Source organism: Notolabrus celidotus, chromosome 23 (assembly GCF_009762535.1).
Source record: "Notolabrus celidotus isolate fNotCel1 chromosome 23, fNotCel1.pri, whole genome shotgun sequence".
In the NCBI taxonomy this organism is placed as follows: domain Eukaryota; kingdom Metazoa; phylum Chordata; class Actinopteri; order Labriformes; family Labridae; genus Notolabrus; species Notolabrus celidotus.
Genome location: NC_048294.1, coordinates 8333749 through 8359694, shown reverse-complemented (window position 1 = coordinate 8359694; position 25946 = coordinate 8333749). Strand labels below are relative to the sequence as shown.

The following is a 25946-nucleotide window of genomic DNA, read 5'->3' as shown; positions in this document are numbered from 1 at the left end:
CACGATTAAGGTCTGGTTTACCTTTTTAAGGTCATATAAAAGCATCAGTATAGTGTAGAGTGTTTCATAACTAGCGAAAAACTTCTGACTGGAGCTTTAAGTTCTGTATCAAATCAAAACAACCTGTTTTGTTTCGTTTTTTCATGGTAATCACTGCTTCAAGTGACATACCAACCAAGTGTGAAATATGGGGCCTTTGTGAGAGATAAGCGAACCATGTTGTGTTTTATGTCTTCTTTATGTTCCTCTGGTTTACGCTTTCGTTGGTTGATGAGACCAACAAAAATGGCAGACCGTAAATTAACAAATGCAAATGTGAACTCCCAAGATCCATTGCGAGAATGGTTCTTGTACAGTGCTTTCTGTGTCACTCAAGAGAATGAAACATCCAAGAAGATGAACAGCTGTGCTTCATTGATGCTGTGTGCAACATCTTTTATATACGGTGTAGTTTCTTTTTCCTTTTTTTCCAGAACATTACCCATATGGACACAAGTAACCACCTGGGAATCTCAGATTTGATTATTTCCTATCGCTTCTCTGTTCTCTCTTCACAGTTTTCTCTTCATCTTTTTTTCCTTTAGAGGGAGGTTTTAATTACCTCGTCTCGCCCCAGTTGCACACAGTCATTATTTGATAAAAACTGCCACACCAACACTTTGGGAAAACAGCCAGACTGTCAATTTTTGAGACAGTTTCTTTGGAGCGCTATTATATTATAACACACTTGTAAATCATGAAGTCTTTGGCTCAAAACAAGTTCAGTGTTGAACAACCTTTTATTCACTCTGACAAAGAGAGCAGAAATAATAAATGAAACCCTCCCTCACTCAAAGCTTGCAGTGATTTATATTCACATTTTGCTTATGCCACCTACATTTTTTGCTAGGTGCCAACTTTCCGGGCCTTTAAGTGCAGCCATCAGTTAAGGGTAAAAAAAACTTCCAGCCAAGACATTTTTCAATTCATTACATTCCTCAACGTAATGCCTGTTAATCTTTGTCTGACAAGTCTCAGTTTTACTATAAATATTAAGTTACAGAGTTTGACAAGCAACTTGGGAATTGTTGGTGTGCTCAAATCAAAATAAAGCAAAACATGTTCCTATAGATTACTCTGCAGGGGTCATTTCTTGATTTAGTGCATCTCCCAGTCTATTGCCAGTTCAAGTATGTCTGGTAAATAGAGTTGCAAAATAACGGGAATTTTCCAAGTTGGAAACTTTCCATGGGAATAAACGGGAATGTATTGGAATAAACGGTAATAAACCAGGAATTTTTTTTTTTCATATTTTATTTGTAATTTTATTAATGTAACAACAAGTCAAAACAAATACAATTTAACAGGGGCTCAGACATGTGAAATGAAATAAAATATAATTGATAATATGAAAAATAAAATGAATAAAATAAACAGATACATAAATTAATAGAAAGCATGTGAAGAAATGTTTTGTTGAAAAATAAATTTAAATGAAAAAATAAACGAAGAGAAGTAATAAAATAAATAGAAATACATATATATACATACAAACACACATACGCACACATGCATACACATACATACCTGAAGGTTGGCTCTTAATAGTGAACTTAAATATAGTTGGGGAAAATATATTTTTAGCATAATCCTGACTAAAACAACCAGATTTCATGCGGGTACAGTTGAATATCTATGCTATTCCTCAGTCACATGCACATAGCACACTGCTTACTGCAGAGCTATCTAGACCACGCCCCCTACATGCACTTTTTTTTTTTTTCCAGTTTAGAATATTTCCAAAATCCCCAGCTTAACTTTCCATGAAAATTTACCGGAAACAAAATTTTCCACCCCTTTGCAACCCTACTGGTAAATCTCAGTTTCACTGTAAACAGTAAGTAACCCAGAGTCCAGTTAGCAACTTGGGAAGTTATCAGGTATGCAGATAAAAAGCAAAGCTAAATTCACCCCTCCAGAAAAATGATGTGGTTCTTTAGCTTTATTAAACGTCACAAAGAGCACATATTTATCTGTTTCTGGTGAGTCTTAGCTACGCTGTAAACAGTAGATTACACAGAGGCTTCACTCTGTCTTACTTCAGCTGTTTGAAGCCAAAATAAATCTTGTTCTTGCAAGCAACTGCAGATTTATTAGAAGTAAAAATGCAAGTTTTGTCAAGTCTGTCCCCAAGAGGAGAAGATTTCTAAAAAGCTTGTGTGTTAAATGGAGGTAGATTACGTTCCACCAGCATTTGCTTGCCACATGGATTGTTTTCCCTGCATACTCCAAAGCCTTCTAATCTGTGATCAGTCAATTTACTTGAACTCCAGATGTAGACTTCCCAAACTGAAACCAAGACCTGTAGATACTATGCAGTAGATAATAAGTGTCCTCTGTGTAGACATTTATTTTCATTGCTCTACACAAAATACTTCAGTTAGTATTCGTCTGCTCCATAGGCACCAGAAAACTGCCTGACAGTGTGACAAAAAGACTAAATTTCTCCTTTTGCAGATGAATAAAACATCAAAAGTCTATTCATCTGCTGGCCACAATGACTCGCCTGACAGTCCCAGCCAGCGGTGCAACACTCGGCTTTATAGCTCTATTTCTGTCCTCTGCTCTCTTAGTGTTTCTACATTTCCCTGTTTAAGTGATTCATAAGCGCTAACATCAGCACCTCTGCTGCTCACTCACTCAGATTCTTAAAAGCTCCTTGTCATCAAATCCTCTCCTCTCTGTATCCCTGCTACATCTCTTATATCATCCCTTCTTTCCCTCCATCCTTCCGTCTCTCCCTCTTTGTATCTTGAGGTGAGAGGTGAGGACCTATACACAAGTGATTACATTGCCCAGTGTGTGTGTGTGTGTGTGAGAGAGAGATCAAGGCCACATTCCAGCGTCAGCATGTTTGTGTGCGCGTGCTGCTGTCAGTGTGTTTTCATCGTGCTGACGTAGGATGCGATGCTTCATCGTTGCCCATCATTCCCCTCCTTCACTGCGGTCAGCACTTCAGTCCAGCTCCTCAGTGCAAGGAGCACAGTGATGGATGGATCCTGATCGGATTGTGATTTGTCTTTAAATGGAGCGTTCAAGTTTATAACTTAAAGGTGGAGTAGGACATGTTATTTTGATGCATTTTTCTCAATCACGAGCAAAAAGCGATGTATACATCGATAGGGAGTAATACACAAAGTGATCTAACACTGAGATGAGAAATCTCCGTTGTCTGTGTCAGCAGCTAGACTGCAATATGTTCGTCCAATCATTCATTCGCCACCGAGCGCAATGATTGGCTGACCGGCCGGATGACCTGTGACCTGCCGAAAGACACACCTCCTGTTTACAGGAGTGCGCGTGACCTGACTGAGATCGTCATCAACAGGCTGTTCACTAACGCAGAACATCTCATAAACATGTCAGAGAGAGAGAAACCAACGATTTAGCTCAACTTCTGCCCTCAAGTTCTGCCGCTAAACAGAGCAAGAAGAGGGAGACTGTGATGGAAAAGGAGACGACTTAAAAACACTGGATGAAGATACAAACACGAGTCAATATTCGGGTTGCATTTCTGCGACGGCTGAAGGATTTGAATGGTCTCTAAAGCGACGCCATGGTTGCTGATTTTCTACTGGACAGGTAATCATGTCATTTCATTTGTCTTTGTGTTCATGGTTTAGTTCATCTATGAGACAGCTAGCGATAACTTCGGCTAATGCTAGCGGCCGGCTAACGGCTTGTAGCTCTGTTTATAGAGACCTGTACACAGTCTGTTAGCTTGTAGCTCTGTTTATAGAGACCAGTATACAGTCTGTTAGCTGGTAGCTCTGTGTATAGAGACCTGTACACAGTCTGTTAGCTGCTAGCTCTTCGGTTGCTCTTTATCAGCATGAATGGGGTGTTGTACTAAGTCTAAATGCCGTCTTGTCTGTGTTTTCATAGCTACGAGAAGGAAACATCGACGTCCACACCGTTAAAACACGGGACGCAGAGGCCTCCACCCCAGCTGTTTCATGTGTTCGGAGTCCCCCTCTGACCGGTGAGTTTCAGGCCCGATAAGAACTCCATGGACATGAACGTTGCTTTGACCACTGCTTGCGTGGAGGTATAAATACTGCTCTCTTTTTTATTATGAGCTATTTTTGATTTACGTACGCAGAAGGGTTTTTTTAATGTCCGCACAAAATAAAATCCAAACCATTCTCTTTCACTTCACGTGATCTGCATGCTAAATCGCAATCTGAGACCACACCATACAGACTAAAGAGATGAGAGACAAAAAGTTCGGCTGATAAAAAATCCTGTGAATGGTAGCTGCTTCTCTAAAAGCTTGGTTTGGTGAAGGAAAGCATGAATAAAAGTGTTCAACGAGGAATCAAATACACAGAATAATTGTATTAATAATCTGTGGGCACAGTCTTCCTCTCCAAAGAGGGAGAGAGCACATTTTGACATCACTTACTCTGAAAATATTAGATAACATTCAAGATATCAATAAGAAATACAGTATATGTACCATATGTGCACAATACACACTGCAGTAGGCACTAAGCACACACTAGTGATAGTGGTGTCAACTCCTTGCATGGCTAGAAGAAATAACTGTTTACATATGGGGCTGAAGGAAGGGTTATTATGATCGAAATCAAATGCACAGTGCTGTAAGATAATGAGAACCTTTGACTAAACTTCTGATTCTTTCTTCTATGTCAGGTATTGCACAATATTTAACAAGAAGTCAAAAAAGTGGAGCCTGTACACAATGAAGGTGGGTAAGGACTACAAGTACATCACAGACCTCCAGAGCTCAATCCTGCACAGAAAGCTGACAGCAACTGGGGGATGCCAAAGAAGAGAACAAGGAGGCCGGATGATCCACGCCAACATGTTTACCTTCAACAGCCATTATTTTTATTTCTGTGATAAATACATTTTCTAATAAAATTAAATGTAAAACAACTCTTTGATATTGCAATTATTTGTTTATAATGTTGTATGTTACTTGATATGGATTTAAATTATTTTGTAATTTGAAGAGAGAAGGCCAGTGTAAATTTAAAGATTTATTTAACAAATGTATACACAGCACACTCAAGTATTTTTTTACATGAAGATAAAATATATACAAAAGAACTAAAGGGTCACCATACAAGTATTGTATGTAATCATGTCATAGTTTAATTCACTTCCAACTGAAACCTTTATACTGTTCATGTGGAAGGGTCACGGATTTTCCAGATACAGCAACAAGGTATTACTCCTCTATGACCTGCACCAAGTGCTCCATGCTACCAGACAACAACCTGTCAGTGCAGCATGGCGGAACTTTCTGTTGCTGTCCCCAGGATCTGGAGCTCGTCCCCGGTCGTTGCTCTCCCTCTCGCTCGTCTGGCTCTGCCTTGCACTCGACCCCGGTCTCGTCCTCTCCGACCTGAGGTGCTTGGCTCAGGATCGTAATCAGCAGTCATCATGAGAGCTCTAACAAGCACAAAAAACAGTCAATATGTTGTAGTTCCAACACGAAAATGAAGACTGTCAACAATGGTGAACGCTAATCAATATATAGGCACTGTAGCCGTCTAGTAACTAAACATCATGACATGCTAAATCAAAATAAACATGGCTAGCCGGAGTTATTAGCCTGGCAGCAACAACTTGCTCTAGCTGTATTTCAGATGATAAAAAACAAACACACATAAAGCTAACATGCAGGCTATGCTGTGCATTCTAACTAATTACATAATTTTTTAATGTGGTAATATAAGCGGTTTACTTACATGGGAGATAGACGTGTTTTTCCTCCGATGAAAATAAAGTCAATCGCTCGCCGCTCCACAGCTAGCTATCGTGACGTCATCCTCCAGCTCGAGTCTGCCACAGCGCGTTCATGTGTTTGGAGGCGTGTCCCTCCCCTCTCCCTACAGGCTGCTCTGAAGGAGGGGGAGGGCTCTGTTCGGCTGTGTGCTTTCAAAATCAAGCTAACTGCTGCGGCTTTCTCAGGATCTCCTACTCCACCTTTAACTTCTCATTAAGTCAGATGTCCGAGTTACATCCTCAGCCGCCCACGATGTCTCTCTCGCGGTGTCTCTGTTTCTATCAAGCACAGAAATAGACAACAGTTTATTGGCAATAAATCATTGTGTATGCTGCCTGGCTGGTCAATACCCCCCACCACACACACACACATTCAGAATGATACAAAAAAACAAACCAAAAAATCTATTCATTACTTGATTAGAGACCCTTATCTGTAATAGCGCAATTTCATTTAAGTTTTCTGTCCAGCAAGGCCCCTAACCAGCGTTTCTAATGACAGATTTGAGAAGCAGTAGAGCATGACAGAATAACAAAGCAATCTATGATGAGCTTAGTAAGTGTGGGTGATGGTTTCAGCTGTATTGTAAAACATTGCACAAATGTCCCATTACCACATGGTGTTCATTATCATTTGATGTATATAGCTACTTATTTCCCAATAGAATAAACAATTTTAATGATAGTTTTCAAACTTTTCAAGCTTTTATTTTGTGCTTTATCCCGATAGGAATACATCTAAAGTGTATTTTCAAAGACTAGATAAGACAAGAATGTAAAAGCGCAAAAGTTTAACTTATCAGTGACAAAAGGTTTGCAGAGGTGTTCCTCAGGGCTCTATGCTTGGTCCCCACAGGAAAGGAAGAGGTGGTGACTGTTCATCCTCGGGCAATGTTCATTCCTCAGGACGGGTGGACTTTCCTCTCTGCAGGTAGGATGAGATAAGTCATGTCAAATTCATGTATCAATTGGGTTGCTGGTGGCCTAGCGGTCTAAGCGCCCCACATACAGAGGCTATAGTCCTCGCCGCAGAGGTTGCTGGTTGAACTCCCAACCGCTACAATGTGATGCATGTCTTCCCTGCTCTCTGGTCCCCACATTTCCTGTCTCTCTTCAGCTGTCCTATCATAAAGGGAAAAAAAAGCCCCAAAAATATAACTTAAAAAAAAAATCATGTATCAATCAAGCAAGCAAGCAGTCAATCTTTATTTATACATCACCAAATCACAACAAATGTTATCTCAAGACGCTTACAAACATAGTGGGTCTAGACTGTACTCTATGTTATAATATTAACCAAGTTAAGACAGAATTGGCGTGCTCACTCGAAACTGCTCAAAAAATAATTCGGTACTGACCCAAAAAGGACAACGAGTTGAAAAAACGAGTTTGCCATAAAAGGTTTGAACTTATCGCGAGTACTGACATATTATTCACAAAAACCCAACATCAAGACAGGGTAAGATCCAGTCCCATCTTACAGACAGGACTCAGTCTGATCTCATCTTAATCCACCATGAGCAGTGCACTCTGCAGCATTTAGCAAGTTACGGCTGTGAGGACAAACTTCCTTTCTGCCTCGACCATGTTAGGGTTGGAAAGAAGGATGGAGAAGATGAAGATGATATTGGTGAGATGGGTAGCAGTGGTTAGCACGTCCTTAGCAGCTGGAGTCTGGCGATGGATCTTTGTTAATAATATAACATAGAGTACGGTCTAGACCTGCTCTGTTTGTAAGCATCTTGGGGTTACATGTGTTGTGATTTGGTGCTATATAAATAAAGATTGATGGACTGATTGATCAAGACAGGATAAGATCCAGTCATATCTTACAGACAGGACTCAGTCTGATCTCATCTTAATCCACCATGAGCAGAGCACTTTGCAGCATTTAGCAAGTTACAGTGGCAAGGACAAACTTCCTTTGACAGGCAGAAACCTCGAGCAGGACCAGACTCATGTTAGACAAGCATCTTCTGAGACCGAGATGGGATTGGAAAGGGGGGCTTTTTCCGTGTGAAAGATACTAAAAGCCCTGTCGACATGGACATTCTGTCCAGCTCTTACATTTGACAGAGGTGTAACAGTCCCCTCTTGAACAGGAGAGTTAAAGCAGGCTGTAGACATGAATGTTTTGACACAAATTAGCTTAGTTTTTGGATTCAGCAGTCATTCACTGCTCAGGCGTGTTGCTGACCCAGACACTAACTAACCTAAGGGAGCGGAAAGTTGTGTTAACAGCAACATTACTTTGTTTTTATGTCTCAGCCTTGTGGGGAAACAGCAGTTGTTAAAGTCATTATGACAGAAGGCTGATGTAACGAAAGATTTTAGTTGAACTTATGCTGACCTAACCAAGCTCAGCTGGCATCATACAGTCACTTCAGGGTGTAACGCTGTTTCGATTCTGTGCAGACCAAGGGCAGAGCTGGAGCGCTGTCAGGCTGGGTGAGCTCTGTGGAAGGGACGCTGTGTGTCTGCTGGACCTGACAGTGTGGCACGCACTTACATAAGCAGGCAGATAAAGCAGGGTTAGCAGGAGGACAGCAGCAGGATAAGAGCCAGGATCCCACATATACGCACAAAGTGGCAGGGATTCAGAAGCTCACAACCAGCACACGCCCACACCGACACACACGCACTCGTGCTCGGGCCAGGTTGCCATGGAAACAACCCCTCATAGAGAGCCTTCGCCCATTCACCCCCTTCATGTCCTACGATGTCCTTCCCAAACTGGTACAACAGCTGTGCGTGTGTGAGTGTTTCAACTACTATCACTTTGCTGTGTCCTCAGGAAAAGTTCAACCTGGAGGCACGTCAGAAGGTATTATGTGTTAGAATGTCTCAGTTTTTAAAAGCCCTGTGTCTGTGTGTGTGTGTGTGTGTGTGTGTGTGTGTGTGTGTGTGTTTGTGTGTTTGTGTGTGTGGGTATGACGTGGCTTTTTGTCTTGAGTGTGTTTTTATATCGATCCCACCCTCCAGAGTCATACAAATCATGGCTCAGTAAAAGAAAAAAAAAGAAGAAAGCTACTCGAGAAACAAAAAGAACCGTTTTTCGTAGTACATTTTTAACACACTTGTCCTCATGCAACCTGAGAGTTCCCTTTGTTTGTGCCTATGTTTGTTTATATTTGTAATTGTCAACTCAGTTATTTTTCTGCTGTTAGATGTCTGCTGGGTGTGTGTGGGCTGGAGCTAACAGAGGAAAAAGAGAGGCTTGCCAAAATGAGAACAAAGACAGCCGTAATTCCCTCATCAGCCTGTTAGTTTAAATTCAGACTTTCCGTCTTTATTTTCTCCATAACAAAAAACGATTAGTGCGGGCAAACAAATACAGCTGCTGTGTACTGTACAATGTATATACAGTAGTGCATGTTGTATTAGTGTGAGTAACATGATGCAAGATTTGTATTGAAAAATATTGTGCGTCTCTACCAAGAAGAAATCCCCTGTCTCAAAAAAAGAAATTATTGAAGTGTGAAAAACTGCAGTTCCTTTTGTGTCCACTTGAGGCTGGTTCCAAAAGTCAAGGAGATCCCATTAACACCCATGTTAAAATGCCAATTTACAGCAGAATCAAAATAGTCTAAAACCTGGTTCCAAAAACATTTTGTATCTGTAAAGCTCAATTCTGTATTTAATGTACGGGATGTTTTTAAAAAAAGTATATAACTCATCCATTTTGAAGATACTGATGCTCAGACTTTTGTATAATTAGGGGCATGGTTGGGTTGACAAATACCTCTTTTCAACCAACGCAAACCTGGTTCCAGTTCCGGGTTGGTGCTCGCACTAGTTTCAAGCTGGTTCAACTTGCAGTTTGTTTTTTGTTTGTTGTTTCGAGTCTGTGGAAGAGCCAAGTCGTGACGTCACTTCTATGTGACCGCTTTTCCCAGCAGCGCTAGCACAAACGTTCCCTCACAACAATAACAACGATGGCGGACAAAGTAACATGCTTGCTGGTGTTGCTCCTGGCTTTTCGTAAACACATAAAGTCCCGAAGAGAACTTATCCAACTTTACCAACAGTTCCCCCGCCCCTTGCCCCTGACGTAAGCGGTTCCCAATTCTAGACCAGCATAGAGTTGGTGCTGCTCTGGAACCCGTTTTCCTGGCCGGGAGCTGGTTCTCTCACAGTTGAAACACAGAAAAGTGGTTCTCAATTTAGCACCAGCTCCAAACCGGCCCTGAAACTGCCTCGGTGGAAAAGGGGTAAAACAGGCAAGTGTGTAGCAGCTGTATGCCAGAGGCGCGAAGCCCGCCTCAGCTTCCTGTTTCTAGATTGATCAAAAGTTTGTTGGAGTCAGCATTTTCAATATGGCGACTGCCATTTGTGCTCAAAAACCAATGGGTGACTAGAGCCCATGGTCTTCATTGTACAAAGGTGCTACTTGAAAAACATAAGCTAGCTTTATGAAGGTTTGCGGTTCGATCCGCTGCTGCAGTCACATGGCAAAGTGTCTTTGGGCAAGACACTGAACCCCAAATTGCTCCCACTGTTCAGTGTGTATGAATGAGATTAGATACATACCAACAGGAAAATACTGTAGGGGATTTTGGAACATTTTTGGGGAAGCTACCCACATGTTAAGCTGTGTTGCTAGTTCCACAGAAGTTATATACAAGTGATATCTCATTGTAAAGGTGACTAATCAGGCGTTCCAATGATATATAATACAACACCAATTGGTATTATTAAAGGGGAGAAATAATTGGCTGAAATAACAAGTTCATATAAGTCCATGTACCATTTACCATTCATGCAAAGATGAGGTACACATCTAACACAGTAAAGCTGTTGTATGCTGGTAATAGAAGCTGCACCGGAGGCTTTATCAGGATGAAAGAGGGGTTAGAAGAGTTAGGTTTTGTTTAGCTCCAATAAAATAATGATCCAATGACAATTCTAGGAAACGCCATTCAAGGTGAATGTCTCAGATAAAACACAAACCTTTACAAAACAGTTTTACAAAGGTAGGGCATGCTGAGTGGCTGGAGATTCGGGTCCATTGAGGGTTCGCTCGTCAGTCGGATTGGTCCAGTGTCAACAACCAAGCTTTCAAAAAGAGCAAGTTTCAATACAACTGTGGGAAAACCTGGCCTTGTTGATTAGAGCTGGACCAATCCGACCATCATGCACATCCTTCGGTGGACTCACTTCTCCAGTCTCTCAAGATGCTCCAACTGTAGACTAACAGACAATGATTTGTGTACAAAATGAAGCACACACAAACAAAGACACCTACACAAAAGTCAATCATTTCAGGAAATACCGCTTTGTGTTTTCAAGTGGAGTCCAGTCACCCCTCAGGACACACCCCTAAGCACCATGACTAGTGATCTTTCCTGAGCTTGGTAGAGTTTTTCTGGCATAAATCTGGGGTGTGAATTTATTTGTAATTCTGGTCTAGTCCCTCCTCAACTCCTTGAGTTTTAATATGGTATACCTACATCATATCAGAGTTGACTTTTTACAGCATAATTTGAATCACATCTCAGGATCCCCCCTGGTGTACGCTGTTGAATCCAGTCCTCCCAGAAGCCTCTTTAGGCCGGCTACAATCCCCAGAGGACCCTTCATATGCTCAATATGCAGGTTTTAGTTGAGCTCTAACGCTTTTATTCATAACCTTCATACTCCAGTCTGCTCTGCAAAGCATCACCGAGGGCTGTTCAGGGTGCTGTGGGTGGTGGCATTAAAAATGTATGAGGTACGGCTTAGTCTCCTAAATCTGCTTGTGTGCTGTCCAAGGAACTCCAGGGGAAAAAGAGCCAACTTATTTATTGTTTTTCCTTTCTGTAGACTCTTATAAAATATGACCCGTTCTTAGAAAAATGTACAGGAGCACGACATTTTCTGGTCTTTGAGATTTAATCAGTTCTGTGCGTGAAGCTTTTACAAATGTTTTATTAGAGCTTCAGCTCATGACGGTTCCCTTTATAGATGAATAATTATTCTCTACAAATAAATGACAAACACTAATCAGAGTCTACCAGAGCCAGACATTGCTCATTATGTTTGCAAACAACCAACAAAGTGTAACAAATATGACAGATATTCAAATTATAATTCCAAATAGTGCCATTTGTGTGTTTTCTGTCCATCATTAAACACATTTGTGCAAGGTTTAGCACCAAGAGCTCTTTTTTAACCTGGTCCAGCATCTTTATCAGTACACCACTGGCTCTACAGCTTTAGTTTTGGGTCATAAATAGATCTGGGCTGATCCTGTTTTATGGGTTGGCTTACTTTACGTCAGAGTTATTTCTGTGCGGATCAATACAGGGATCTTCATTGTGGCATTTTCCCGCACCAGCCATCTCTATTAGATAAAGGCCTTGAAGATCACCTACACATTTCTTTCAGTGTCACACATTAGCATGCCAAGTCTTATCAGATCTTCTCTGTTTCCTACATTTTCTTTTTAGATCAATCTCAGTCTTTTTCCCTCTCTTCCTTTCTATTTCTGTCCCACACACATGCGTGAATTTAAACACTGCCTTGCTCTCTCTCTCTCACACACACACACACACACACACACACACACACACACACACACACGCTCTCTCATCCTGGTCAGCAATATGTTTCTGAAGCTGGCAGCCTTGCTGGGAGGAAATGTGATCTGGCTCATAAAACATGGATGGGATGATATCTTTAGAAACTGCCTTCCTCACCTCGTCACAACCAAAAGCAGACGTCTTTATTCCTCAGCTTGCTCACCCCTTCCACCCCGCTTTTATGTTTTCATCCATCCCACTGAAGTCTCTTCTTCTTCTTTCTGTCTCCTCTGTCCTTTTGTAAAATCTGTGGCTGACCTAGCTTAAATGGTAAACTGTGCTCGTTTTTACTTGTATTGTGAAATATAAAGTCTGGGAATTTTCTTCACCCTTTCCAGTCAGTCTGAATGATACGACCTCCAATCCGTACTTTATTCAGCTTTATCGTAGTTAAAATACTGTCAGTCTTAGAACCCCTCGGCTATCGTCTCAAGACCTTTATGCCTCCAGGAGCAATGGCCAACTTCTGAGGCACTCTGGAGCAGCATGGCATTAGAGATGAACAACTTCAACCAAGACTACTTTTACCATGTGGTGCATTCTTCCAAGTCCAGTTAGCAATTTGAAAAGCAAGAAACTGATCAAGGCTGTATTGTCAACAGAGATGACATCACATCAGCTCATTGTAAATTTAATAACTAATTCAATTAAATGTGTCAGAAAAATTAACACTTGGATCTAAATCAACATGATAAAAGCTAACTATAATGACAGAAAACATGTTTGAGAAAAGTTTATTCACTGTGTATTAAAATGTTATGGTTTGACTCTAGTTCCATCTGTTTGAATGGAGGAGGTGGGGTTTATGATTTATACTGCAGCCAGTCAGCAGGGGGAGCTGTAAGTCTTTTGGCTTCACAGTCAGTGGACACTTTTGGCAACCATTTTGATATAAAGTCCAAGGTCCAGATACTTCGCCAGTGTAAATGTCTCATATCTTGGAGCCCCCGTTTTGCTGTGTCTGGTAGGTCTCAGTTTCACTGTGAAGAGTAAGTCACACAGAGGCCTCACTCTGATTTACTTTAGAGATGTGAACCTGAACAAGAAACAGGTTTTCTTGTGATTTTCTTGGAATCAATGGCCCAGCAATGTTTTGTTCTAAAAACATTCTGCTAATGTTACAGAGAATGTTACTGGAATGATATCAGCGGGAAGTTTGCTTTGTGTTCAAAGAATGTTCTCAGGTAACATCCTCTAAAAACATTAGTAAAATGTTAAGTGACAAAAGTGCTCAAATATTATGCCCTAATGTTCTTGAAACATTCTCAGCGGGAAGTTCTCTTTAAGTTCACAATTTGTTCTCAGATAACGTACTCTAAAAACATTCAATAATCTGTGACCCAAAGAATGTTATTAAAACATCCTTTGAATGTTAAAAATAAAACATTCTATCTTCGTTCTAATTAAATATCACCAGAATGCTTAAATAAAACATTTTGTGATTTGAGGCGTCAAAAACATTCTGAAAAATGTTTTTACATGTTGCTTTGAGAATGTTGCTTCTTTGTTATTAAGTAACATTATGGGAACATTTTATGGAAAACATTCAATAATCTCTTACCTAAAGAATATTGTCAAAACATTCTCTGAATGTTAAAGACAAAATGTTCTTCTTTCATTCATAGGAACAAAAAGGAACATTTGAAAACCGATAAACATCCTTAAGATGTTCTTTGAATATTAAATCCAAAACCTTGTCTGTTACCTAAAGAATATTATCAAAACATTCTCTGAATGTTAAAGACAAAATGTTCTTCTTTCATTCATAGGAACAAAAAGGAACATTTTTAAACCGATAAACATCCTTAAGATGTTCTTTGAATATTAAACCCAAAACCTTGTCTGTTACCTAAAGAATATTATCAAAACATCCTCTGAATGTTAAAGACAAAATGTTCTTCTTTCATTCATAGGAACAAAAAGGAACATTTTTAAACCGATAAACATCCTTAAGATGTTCTTTGAATATTAAACCCAAAACCTTGTCTGTTACCTAAAGAATATTATCAAAACATCTTCTGAATGTTAAAGACAAAATGTTCTTCTTTCATTCATAGGGACAAAAAGGAACATTTTTAAACCGATAAACATCCTTAAGATGTTCTTTGAATATTAAACCCAAAACCTTGTCTGTTACCTAAAGAATATTATCAAAACATCCTCTGAATGTTAAAGACAAAATGTTCTTCTTTCATTCATAGGAACAAAAAGGAACATTTTTAAACCGATAAACATCCTTAAGATGTTCTTTGAATATTAAACCCAAAACCTTGTCTGTTACCTAAAGAATATTATCAAAACATCCTCTGAATGTTAAAGACAAAATGTTCTTCTTTCATTCATAGGAACAAAAAGGAACATTTTTAAACCGATAAACATCCTTAAGATGTTCTTTGAATATTAAACCCAAAACCTTGTCTGTTACCTAAAGAATATTATCAAAACATCCTCTGAATGTTAAAGACAAAATGTTCTTCTTTCATTCATAGGAACAAAAAACAAAACTTTATTTAAAATGATAACATCCTTAAGATGTTATTTGAATATTACACTCAGAACCTTGTCTTGAAACATTATCAGAACTTATAGAGAATGTTAGCCAATGTAGTGGGAACATTCCCTCCCAGCTGGGGGGGTCTGTAGTTTGCCAAAATCACATTATAATGCAGATAAGATGCAAGATGAAATGCAAGCTATGTCAGGCTTGTCTTTAAAAAGAAAGAAAACAGCTTTTAACATGCTTAGTTGATGGATGTTTTTCTTTTAAAGTAGATCAGATTGTTAGCTGCTCTTGTATGCAGATATGTGTTTGAAGAGATGGATTAATTATTGTTAGATCGCCCCTGATGGGAGTTGGGATATCTTTACGAGGGATTGTGTTCCACCTGTTTTTGCTCTCCATTAGGACGAGCTGAAGCCTGCTGGTGTGCGATGGATGAGTTACCAGACAGATACCAGAATACCTCCCATACTTTAATCCAGACCCCTGTATACAGATTCTACATCATCATACGTTAAATCTTTAAATTACATTTAACTTTTCATAAATGTCACTTTTTACACCATATTTTCTACGACAAAGCCACGCACACATCCCACTTAATTCTCCTCTCCACACATTTGCAGAAACCTATTACAGACGGTTGCTTCATCCCAGCTGATCAAAAATCCCTCAGTTTCTTCCATTCATTCTAAATTGTTTCCCCCTCCGCCTTTGGTCGGATGTAATTTGATTTTAAAGCAGCTGTGCAGAGGAGAAAATCTGTCTGGGTGAATTGTACTGTGTTGATATAAGTGTGTATCCGTGTTGACGTGTGACTACATCTTGAGACATGTTTCATTTTAGATCTGGCAGGGTGACAAGAGAGCCGTAGAGGTGTCAGCACAGGACCTGGTGCTGTAACACACTGTCACCTCCCACAAAGACATGTGTGTGTCTTCTATCTTTGTGTCTCTCCATATTTCTATTTACAGGGTTGTTTACCTGTGTGAACGCAGGTGCACTGTAATGTGTGTTTAGAGACAACAGCCATCTGTGTGACTGTCAGTGTGTCTCATTTATTGCTTCTGGTTGGCTCTCTGCTTATTTCGGCGCCCTGGGCCAATTTCCTAGACAATTCGGTCTTGGAAGCTTTTTTAGACGAGGGGATAGTGTGTGTGTCCTTCAATTTGACTGTCCTGAAACTGTGACTATCATTCAATTATCTACTCATTTTCTTTATCCAACCTCAACTCTTCTTTTATAACTCTTTTTGACAAGAAAAGTATTGCCAGAAATATGTGACAGATTTTTTTTTTTTTTTACAAAAAATAAGTTGTAGGGGAGAACAGGGTTGGTTGTCACACGGGTTGGTTGGCACACTCGTTATATCTCACTACCAGAGGGCACTGTCTCTCAAATTGGGGTATTGACATTTCCAGAATTAGGATCAGAGCTCACCTACATAGTCTTCTCTGGAGTAAGACAGCTGAACTTGAGGTGAGAGGACTTTTTGTGTTTTTCATGTCAAATTGTAAATATTCAGCTCCTCTGTATTTTTCTTCTAGGGTTTTAAACGATGGGTTTATAACAAAACAAGTGTTATCCTTACAAAGTGTGAGGGGAAAGCTATAGTTTAGGTTTTTATTAGCTAGCTAAGTAGTTGTTAGATAGTTGTTAGCCTTGATGCTAGCAAAAAATTCCAGTTGGGGTTGGTCGTCACATTCTCTTTGGGGTTGGTTGTCACATGTAACAACCAACCCCTATGTTGGCAAAATCATGCATGGTGAAATGAGTTGGAGTGTGCAGACCCTACATTTGCCATCACTGTAACTCAGACAGTGACTGCATGTAGCCTAGTTGAGTAGACCATTATTGTTCGGCCTATTTGTTTTGTTCTTTATGTTGTTATATAGGCTGGCCTAAAGATGTGTTTCCTGTTCATGTTCCTTGCTCATTTTATGTTAAAATGCATTAAGTTATTTTATGTTATGTTTATGTTCTGCCTTCTTGCCTTTTTTAAAAGATTTTTCCCATTGAAATAACATTGTGACAACCAACCCCATAGTGTGTGACAACCATCCCTGTGATGGGGTTGGTTGTCACAATGTGTCAGAGTGTCTTTAGTTAATTGCCTCTTTGTTACGATGAGTTGGAAAATGAGAGGGATACACATTTCAAGCCAACACCTTAAGCTTCAATTTCATGTAGGAATGACTATTGAAAGATGTTTTGATGATGAGCAATCCTTAAAAACAGTAAAAAGTGTGACAACCAACCCCGTTCTCCCTATGTATTCTTCCTCATTTGCCTTCGTTTTCAATCTCCTCCTTTAATTAATGCACAAAAAAATGTCTTCAACTTTTAATGAACTTTTCAATGAAACATAGACAATAAAATACCACATTAACATTCACACAGTCTTCAGTGGACGGCGAATAGTCATATCAGGGTTTTATAGCAGCATTTATGTGATTCACCGTAACGTGATTTTTCTTAATAACCCAGCTTTACATGGATTTATGCAACAGCAGCGTTAGCTTACCGTGAATTGGCTGAGAAAATTAGATCTAAATCTCTGCAATTTCAACACCAGTCAGAACATTTTGTTGGGTCATGCTGAAGCACTCAGAGTAGATCCTGTTGCAAGACATATAACAGACGATCAAGTAACAGTGACATGGAAGGGCATTGGGTTGAGCTTCTACTGTTAACTTCCCCCTACACTGACAACTACATACATGCATGCATAATTATATTGTAGATTGTTTTTAAATATAATGCTGAAGTACAATACAAAACAGTACATTGCAACATATTACAATGCAATACACTAAATTATAACATTACAATAAAGTATAGTGCAGTACAATACAATACAAAACAGTAGATTACAACACAAAACAGAACAATACAATTCAATACAATGCAATAGAATATAAAACAGCACAATATGAAACTGTGACGGTTAGAAAACCAGATGTAACAGTGTGGACCCAAAGCACAGCCAGAGGCAGAGGACGCGGTTCAGTGAATTTGTTGAATGGAACAAAGGGAGCAGGGAAGGGATCCAGGGTCCAAGGCGTGAGGACTTGAGGTGGAGGCCTGTGAATAAATCCAGGTAGAGAGTGAGGCAGTGTGGCAGCGATAGGGAAAAAAGCACTGTGGCTCGTGGAGGCACTGGAAGAACAGAGACAGCAGGGTTAGTCACAGGTAAAAAGCACAAAGCTGGAACACTCGATAGCAAACTAGCGAATTCACAAGAGAACAGGCCAAGATACCACTCCTGATGCAGGAATAATCTGGCCCTTGACAAGCCTCCTAGCAGGGCTTAAATGCAGGTTGGGAATGCAGAGATCAGGTGCAGGTGTGGGAGGAGCCGCCCAAGGAGAGAGACTCCGTAAAAGAAACCAACTAAAAAGCCACAAACATGTTACAAACACCACAGAAACAATACTGTACAATACAATACAAATCAATTCAATACAATATGATACAGTGCAATACAATATGATACAATACAATACTATAAAATACAATACAGTAAAAATAAAATGTATTAATTTTGTGCACAGGTACAGTACAATATAGCTTCACTAGAATTCATATGTGTTGCTGCTTGAGCTTAATAAAATCTAAAAGATGGAAGGGCAAAGAGAAAACCAAAACACAAAGTACTACAAGTGGTATACACTTGATAACACATCAACAATTAAAATAATAGAAGGAGAATGTACAAACCTATTGCTAACCTTGAATTTCCATTTCAATTTCTATTAAATGCAAGTGAATTGGAAAAGGTGGAAAAATAATGAGAAACTTCAGTCACTCAGTGGATTATTGTGGATTGTAGTGTAACGAAAAGTAGTATGTCCAAGCTAAATGTGGGCTTTGTTTGTGTGTCATGTATAGGATTATCATCCTGATATTTAATCCTGATGTTGACAACAATTGCGGTAAACAAGAAATGTTATTGTTCCAGGATAGAATCAAAGAAAAAGTAAACTACATGTCGATAAAAGTGTTTCTTTGAAAGGACTTTTTCCAGCTGAGTACCTCTGCCTGCTTTAGAACATTCTCAGGTTGTTTCCATCCAGCTCAGGGACCAACAAGTCTGAAAGCACAAAATAGCTCAACATCAATAGCAAGCATCATCCTTTTTGTGACAGACCCAAAAAAGGGAGCCGTTTTCTTCCTAGACCCATCACTTTGAGCTGCCATCAGGGAGAATCATGTAGGAGGCAGACACCAATTTCCCCTCAGACACCGACCTTTTCTTTTGTGCTGGAAGCTGTTACCTTTCTGCTCTTACAGACGCTATTTGCCAATGCTCTTTTCAACTTAACGTTTGACCAAAGACCAAATGGAACTTTGATATTTAACATCGACTCTCTTTAAGTTTTTCAGAGTTGTCCTGGTAAATGTTTGAAGGGCTGTGGGAAGATGGCGGGGTTAAAGAAGAAGAAATCAGGCATTATTGTACTTTTATAACAGCTTTTTTTAATGGGGGTAGATGACACCTTCCATGCACCTTGATTACTACAATTTAGTGTTGCCAGCAAAAGTATCAGATGGATAATTTGCCTACATCACACAAAGTTTATACTGTCGTTGTGATAATTATGGTGAATATGTGGGAACTGTACAGTCAGCCCATGGTACGATACGTACCTCAGCTTTGTGGTCAAGTTTTTCGGCCTGGTCCCTTTCCGACAGCCCAAAGTCATTTTAGTGTGAAACGGTCTAATTTTTGTTTTCTAAATATGTGTTCCTGCACCTGATAACCTGATAAAGTTGGCTGTTCACGGAGAGCCCGGTTTAACGTTACTTATAAATCAACGTTTTCAGACAGTCTTATTTTTAACTGATCACTACACCTCAGATTTGAAAGATGGCGGTGCCTCCTCATGTTGCTGATTTCCCTCGACCCTGGCAACGTTACAGTAATGTGTGAAATCTGACATCAGTATTTTCAGCTCTTCTAAACTTTACCACATAGGGATCGAAAATGTACTCACGGGGAGTTTCCTAATCCAATCGCTTTAACTCACCGGGGCCAATTCAGAGAGAAATATAATGCTTGTTATGGAAGCTAGTTACACAAAAAATACCACAACTTACAAACACATATTGGACCATGGATGCTGTATCAAACACTTCAATATCATATTGAGGATTGTGGTAGTTCTGTAGTTACACAACAAACGTTCACACTGACATTAGATTAGTAACAACCTTCAACTATCTGTTTATGGCAAAATATTAAATAAGCCTTTTCTCCCTTAAAAAGAAGAATTATGTAAAGATGAAAAGGATTTCGTTTTGAGGCTGTTCCACCAGTCATTACAAAGGTGGTGTGTGTGTTTCAGACTTCTGCCAGGTGGAGCTGCGTCTGCTGGCTCACCTCTCCTGTGACCCTGAGCTGCTCCGCATTTTCATCAACCCGCAGGCCGACGTCTTTACCATGCTGGCCTCCCAGTGGTATGTCTCACACACACACACAGACAAACACACGCTTACCCTGGTCTCCCCTCATCTCCTCTGTCAAGGTGATGCTCTTCAGGGTTTTCTCCTTCCCGCTCCTTTACTTCACACACTAATAACCTTCTTGTTATGACTGCAATGCAAACTCTCTCTGTGCTCTCCGTGGACGGACACCGCTGGGCTGGAGATTACGTTTAATCTCTTTTGAAGTATTTCTGAATGTGATAATATTTTTCTCCTGCTTTCTTGCTTGCAGAGTGTTTGTTCTGTTGTTACGTGTCCGAGTGTGTGTTTGTGTTCTACCGTTACTCCTGTCATCCATCTTAGTCAATTTTGTGGCAGAGGGCAGCCAGTTAAACAGATTACCAGTCCCACAGACCATATTAACAGCTCTACAGAGGCTTTACATTATGTGTCTTATATTATCCTTCTTTCACCTTTAAACAAATTAACCGGTGTCACAGCAGCTCTTCTCTGGTGACTGCAGATTACTCTCTTCTTTTAAACCCTCTGTTTTTCCCTCTTTTTCAGAACCCTTTGCAGCTTTCCTCCCATCTTTTTGTTGAAGTGGTTCTGGTCCTTTTCTTGCCCTCTACGTCCTTCATCTGACAATTGTCTCTCCCTTCTAATCCCCAGTCTCCCACTCTCTTTCCATCACTCTTGAACATGTTAATTTCACTTTTTTTTTTTGTCTTTTCCTCTTCTTTTTTGTACTTGCCTATCCTTTCTTCCTCCCACGATGTCTCAGGCTTTTTAATCTCTGGCTGGGCAGCCACAAAGTTATTTTTTTTAACTTTGAATATAATTTAAATGTATCTTTGTGAGGCACAGAAGTCTCTTTTTTATGTTTCCTTAATTCAACAGAAACAGCAGTGCTTTATATTTCACACACACCCACTCATCTTTCATACTTATAAAAATAAGACGCTAAAAATAGTTGCCATGAATATAGAAACAAAAGTAGCACGATTAAATGTTGATTAATGTGCATTGTATATATTTTTAATATTTAATATTTTATTTTTACCTTTAATATAATTATTTTTTAACACTGTTAGTGCATTGTCACATTCCCCAGTCCCTTTTTTGGAAGTTGCTGTCACAAAAAAAATCCCCCAATTGGGGATCATTAAAGGTATATCTTATCTTATCTTATTGTCCTAATTAAATAAACTCAATGCATTAAAAAGTCAATAAAAAAATAAAGTTCACATTCACACACATGTACACAAATAGTCATACAGCTAAAGTAAAAATAACAGTAGGAAAGAGTGTGACTACCTGTGAACACGCATTTATAACATGTACTCCTGTTAATTAAGAAGAGATAAGTCTTATAGTGTAAGATAGGGCTGGATCTTATTTTATCTTGATGGTCATGGCTTTGTAAATTGAGAAAATAGCATATATAATAATAATAATAATAATAATAATAATAATAATAATAATAATAACAACAACAGTCATCTCTTTTTGATGCAGTTACTAATATAATAAACGTTATTTCTATAGCACTTTTCTAAACAAAGTTATAAAGTGCTTCACAGAAAAAACACAAAAAAGTAAACAATAATAATAATAAATATAAACAAAAGATAATAATTAAATAGAAAAAGAAATATATAATAAATGTACACGTATATACACATGTATATATACATACATACATACATACATACATACATACATACATACATACATACATACATACACACATACATACACACATACATTTGTACACACACATATATACTGTATGTATACACATACACATACATACATACTTACATACATACATACATACATACATACATACATACATACATACATACATACATACATACATACATACATGTATACATACATATGTATAAGTAAAGGAACTCCAAAGTACAAGAGCACATACTAGTTTTTTCTTTAGCTCATAGAGACCTCAACAAGGCATTTCATGATGGGAAAAGGCAGAAGATGATTTCAGACTCTAAATATAACTTAGATCTGATGAGGTAAGACAGAAGTAAATAGATGCCTCTCCAGCAGGGGGCAATAAAAACCCAGAATGGAGAGCCTTCTAAGCCCAAGGCAGAGTGGTTAGTATCTTCACCTCTGTGTCACCCAGTGGAGGTTATCAATTACCCATTAGCTGCATTTTGTCAAAAGGAAATGTGTGTCTGTGTGTGTTTGTAAGAGAGAGAGAGTGAACAGTAGAGAGGCGTAATTACTTTAAATTTCAGACTTATTACCCAGAGGCTACTTGCATAAAGCCGTCTGACCTTATGACACTGTGGAGTCTCTCAGCGCTGATCTGCAGTGGCAGCTCCCTGTCAGGCCCCCCCCTAGAAATGCCGCTTTGCAGACATGTCGTCCCACCCAGTCTGATTCCCAGTACCACTTCTGTCTACAAGTCACGTTACATAACTGTCTGTCTGTCCGTTCCTGTGTCTCTTTTCCTTTCAACCCTTTCCTCTGCACTTAGCTTAAGTCCCTCTGTCTCTCTGCACTTCATGTCCTTTTAACCTCAAGTCTCACACACTCTCTTCCCTTTTTTTTTTTATCTTTTATGTCTTATAATAATCTCTCTGCCGCCTTCTTCATGTTCTGCCATTCCCTTTTTGCCCATTTCTCTGAATTGAACTTCCCTGTTCAATCCCTGTTAAATCCCTAGTAACTCCCTGTCGACTCCTTTGTAACTCCTTGGTAACCCCTTGTCCACTTCCTGTGAACTCACTTGTAACTCCTCGGTAACCCCTAGTTCACTTCCTGTGAACTTCTGTGAACTTGCAACTGCCTGTAAACTAACTAGTAACTCCTTGTCAACATCTTAGTAACTACCAGTTAATTACCCCCTAACTCGCTGGTGTCTCCAAAGTAACACACCGTTAACTCTTTAGTTACTACCTGTTGACTGCCTAGACACTCCCTAGCAAATCCTCAGTAACTCCCTGCTAACTCCTCAGTAACTCCCTGTTCATTACTCAATAACTTCCTGGTAACTTCCTAGTAACTCATTGTTGACTCCCAAGTAAGTCCCTCGTAACTCCCTAGTACATCATTGTTATTTTTCTACTCTTTCCCCAGTAACTCCCTGTTAACCTTCTAGTTTTTCACAAACATGTATTTGGTATCCAATCACACACCATCTCCTTCAACATGTTTATCTTTGGTCTCTCAGGAAGGGGGTGAGTGAGGCTGAGGTGACTTCTGAGGATCGAGAACATGCCAAACGTGTCGTCTACTCTGTTGTGTACGGGGCAGGTGAGTACAACACACAAACAAACACACACACATAGGGAGTGCAGACATGAGGCAGTGGGGGTAAGAGTCAAAGATACAACGAAGCAGCAGCTCGACAATTGACCTGTATTGTTCCAAATGACAAACAATGGGCTGCTTATTGACTGGAGTGTGGTTCTCTGGAAGTGGATTGCTGGTTATTGTTTTTAATTTATCTTTAATTTTTTAATCTATAGCGTAGGCAGCTAAATATGTGCAGCACTGGAGTCCAAAACCAGATTCCCTGCAGGCACAATGTGTATACTGTTGTCTCGTACTGTATTGAATTGCATCGTTTCATATCGTTTGTATTGTATCGTGTAGTATCGTATCATATTGAATTGCATCTTACCATATTGTATTGGATCGTGTCATTTCATATCGTTTGTATTGTATTGTAATGTTTCGTATTGAATCGCGTAGTATCGTGTTGAGTTGTATCTTACCGTATTGTTTTGGATCGTGTCGTGAGTGTTCGTGAGATATCGTGTCGTATTGGATCGTATCATATCGTATTGAATTGTGTCGTTTCATATCGTTTGTATTGTAATGAAATGTATCGTTTTGTATTGAATCGTGCAGTATCGAATCGAATTGAATCGTATCTTACTGTATTGTATTGGATCGTGTCGCAAGAGTGTGTGAGATATCGTGTCGTATTGGATTGTATCATATCGTATTAAATCATATCGTATTGAATCGTGTCGTATCGTGTTGCATTGTGTCGTATCGTGTTGCATTGTGTCGTATCATGTCCTGTTGTATCCTATCATTGTATATCGAACTGAATCGTATGGTATCATGTAGTATGGTTTGGTATCGTATTGAATTGTATCGTACCATATAGTATTGTTTGGTATTTAAAGCTAGGGTTGGCAGTCTCGGAAAACCAGCATGAATTTGAATGTAGCTTTTCCTCATGACTCCGTCTAACCCCTCCCCTCCTCCCTCAGAGCTCCTCCAAAAGGACCCCCCCCCCCCCCCGCTCACATGCACGAGCGCCGCTGATTCTCGACCATATGATCGTGACAGATTCAAAACCGGTCCTCACCAAAACATTATCATAGTGAAAGTTTAAAACACAAACAAACATGGCTGCTGTACTTACAACTGTCATGCTAGCATTATCCAGTTGTACTGGTGACACGATATCAGGAGAAAAGTTATAACACATATATAATACTGTAACAACTCTACTGTTTGTTAAACGTGTTGACGGTCAGTGAAGGCATCAGGAGAGGTGTAGAGTGTGCGAGTGGGAGAGAGGAGAGACAAGAGGAGAAGTTCTTCATTCATTCAAACATTGATTGTTGTTTTGTTGGTTGGCGTGATCACGCCGACAGTGACCGGTTATTAAAGATCAACGTGTTCACGAATCGGCTTGTCATCACTACAGCGTCCGGACGGACGCTACAATAAATATATATTTTCTGTAGGACTTACTGAACGTCATTAATTATTCTGCTTGTTGGTGAGAGCTTTTTAGACTCTGATCCGGACTACAGTCCTGAGCAAAGCACCTCATCAGGTCAGAGGGGACAGGCCCGAGGACGAGCGAGAGGGGCAGTAAATAGAGTCAGGGGAAGTAGAGGCAGGAGACGGGGACTCGGAGGAGTGAACGCCGGGGAAATGTACGCGCAGGAGGAGGGCAGAACGGCTGGACAGGATTTGATTGGTTTAAAATTTGGGGAGCCAAAAAACGGTGATTGGTTGGTGTTTTCCCAGGTTTACTCCGGCTGTAGATAGCAGCTTTTTTTCACTCTTTTTTAGGAACACATCATGTAATGATTGCCATCAGGACATAAAGATCATTTTAACCAGTATAACAAAAAGTGTATCTAAATCTGATTACCAACCCCAGCTTTAATCGAATCATATCGTATTTTTTTAATTGGATTGTATCGTACCGTAAAGTATCGTATAGTATCCTTTTGTATCGTTTCTATTGATAAGTGTTGTAACGTAGAGTATCGTATATTATTGTGTTGTGTGGTATTGAATCTGCACTGAGGAAATGTGTCGTGTAGTGTGGCATTGTATTGCGTCGTATTGTATCCATAGACTGTAAAAAATATGGACGTAGTATCCGTGACGTCACCCATCTGTTCCTGAGAGCTGTTTTGAAGCAAATCGACGGCGGCAGCCATATTGGTAATGCGGAACTCAACTAGGCAGAGTGTGACATAGTGTGAGCCTCTTAGCCAATGGCTGTGTGTTCCCGACCGGGAGTCACGTCAGTCATGTCCTTATTTGGGCAAAACTCATAATCTTAATATCTTCTTAACCGTCACGTGCCATTAGAGAGATTAGCGTTGTAGGGCCAAGCCGTTTTTTGAACCAGGCTGTAAACATGT

The 25946-nt window shown here is 39.7% G+C and overlaps 1 protein-coding gene across 9 annotated transcripts in view; it reads left to right on the top strand.

Annotated features, from left to right (window-relative positions):
• Nucleotides 1-25946, top strand: part of poln (polymerase (DNA directed) nu) — a 93965-nt gene that overhangs the window by 50242 nt on the left and 17777 nt on the right. For 5 of the 9 annotated variants that reach the window (XM_034676245.1, XM_034676246.1, XM_034676255.1 and 2 more), the window contains 4 exons: nt 6653-6727; nt 8591-8620; nt 20205-20316; nt 23492-23574. In XM_034676245.1, coding sequence (XP_034532136.1) covers nt 6653-6727; nt 8591-8620; nt 20205-20316; nt 23492-23574 — 300 coding nt within the window. Of the gene's footprint in view, nt 1-6652; nt 6728-8211; nt 8558-8590; nt 8621-20204; nt 20317-23491; nt 23575-25946 lie in introns of those variants that run through there. The other 4 variants (XM_034676247.1, XM_034676248.1, XM_034676251.1 and 1 more) reach the window with 3 other exon arrangements.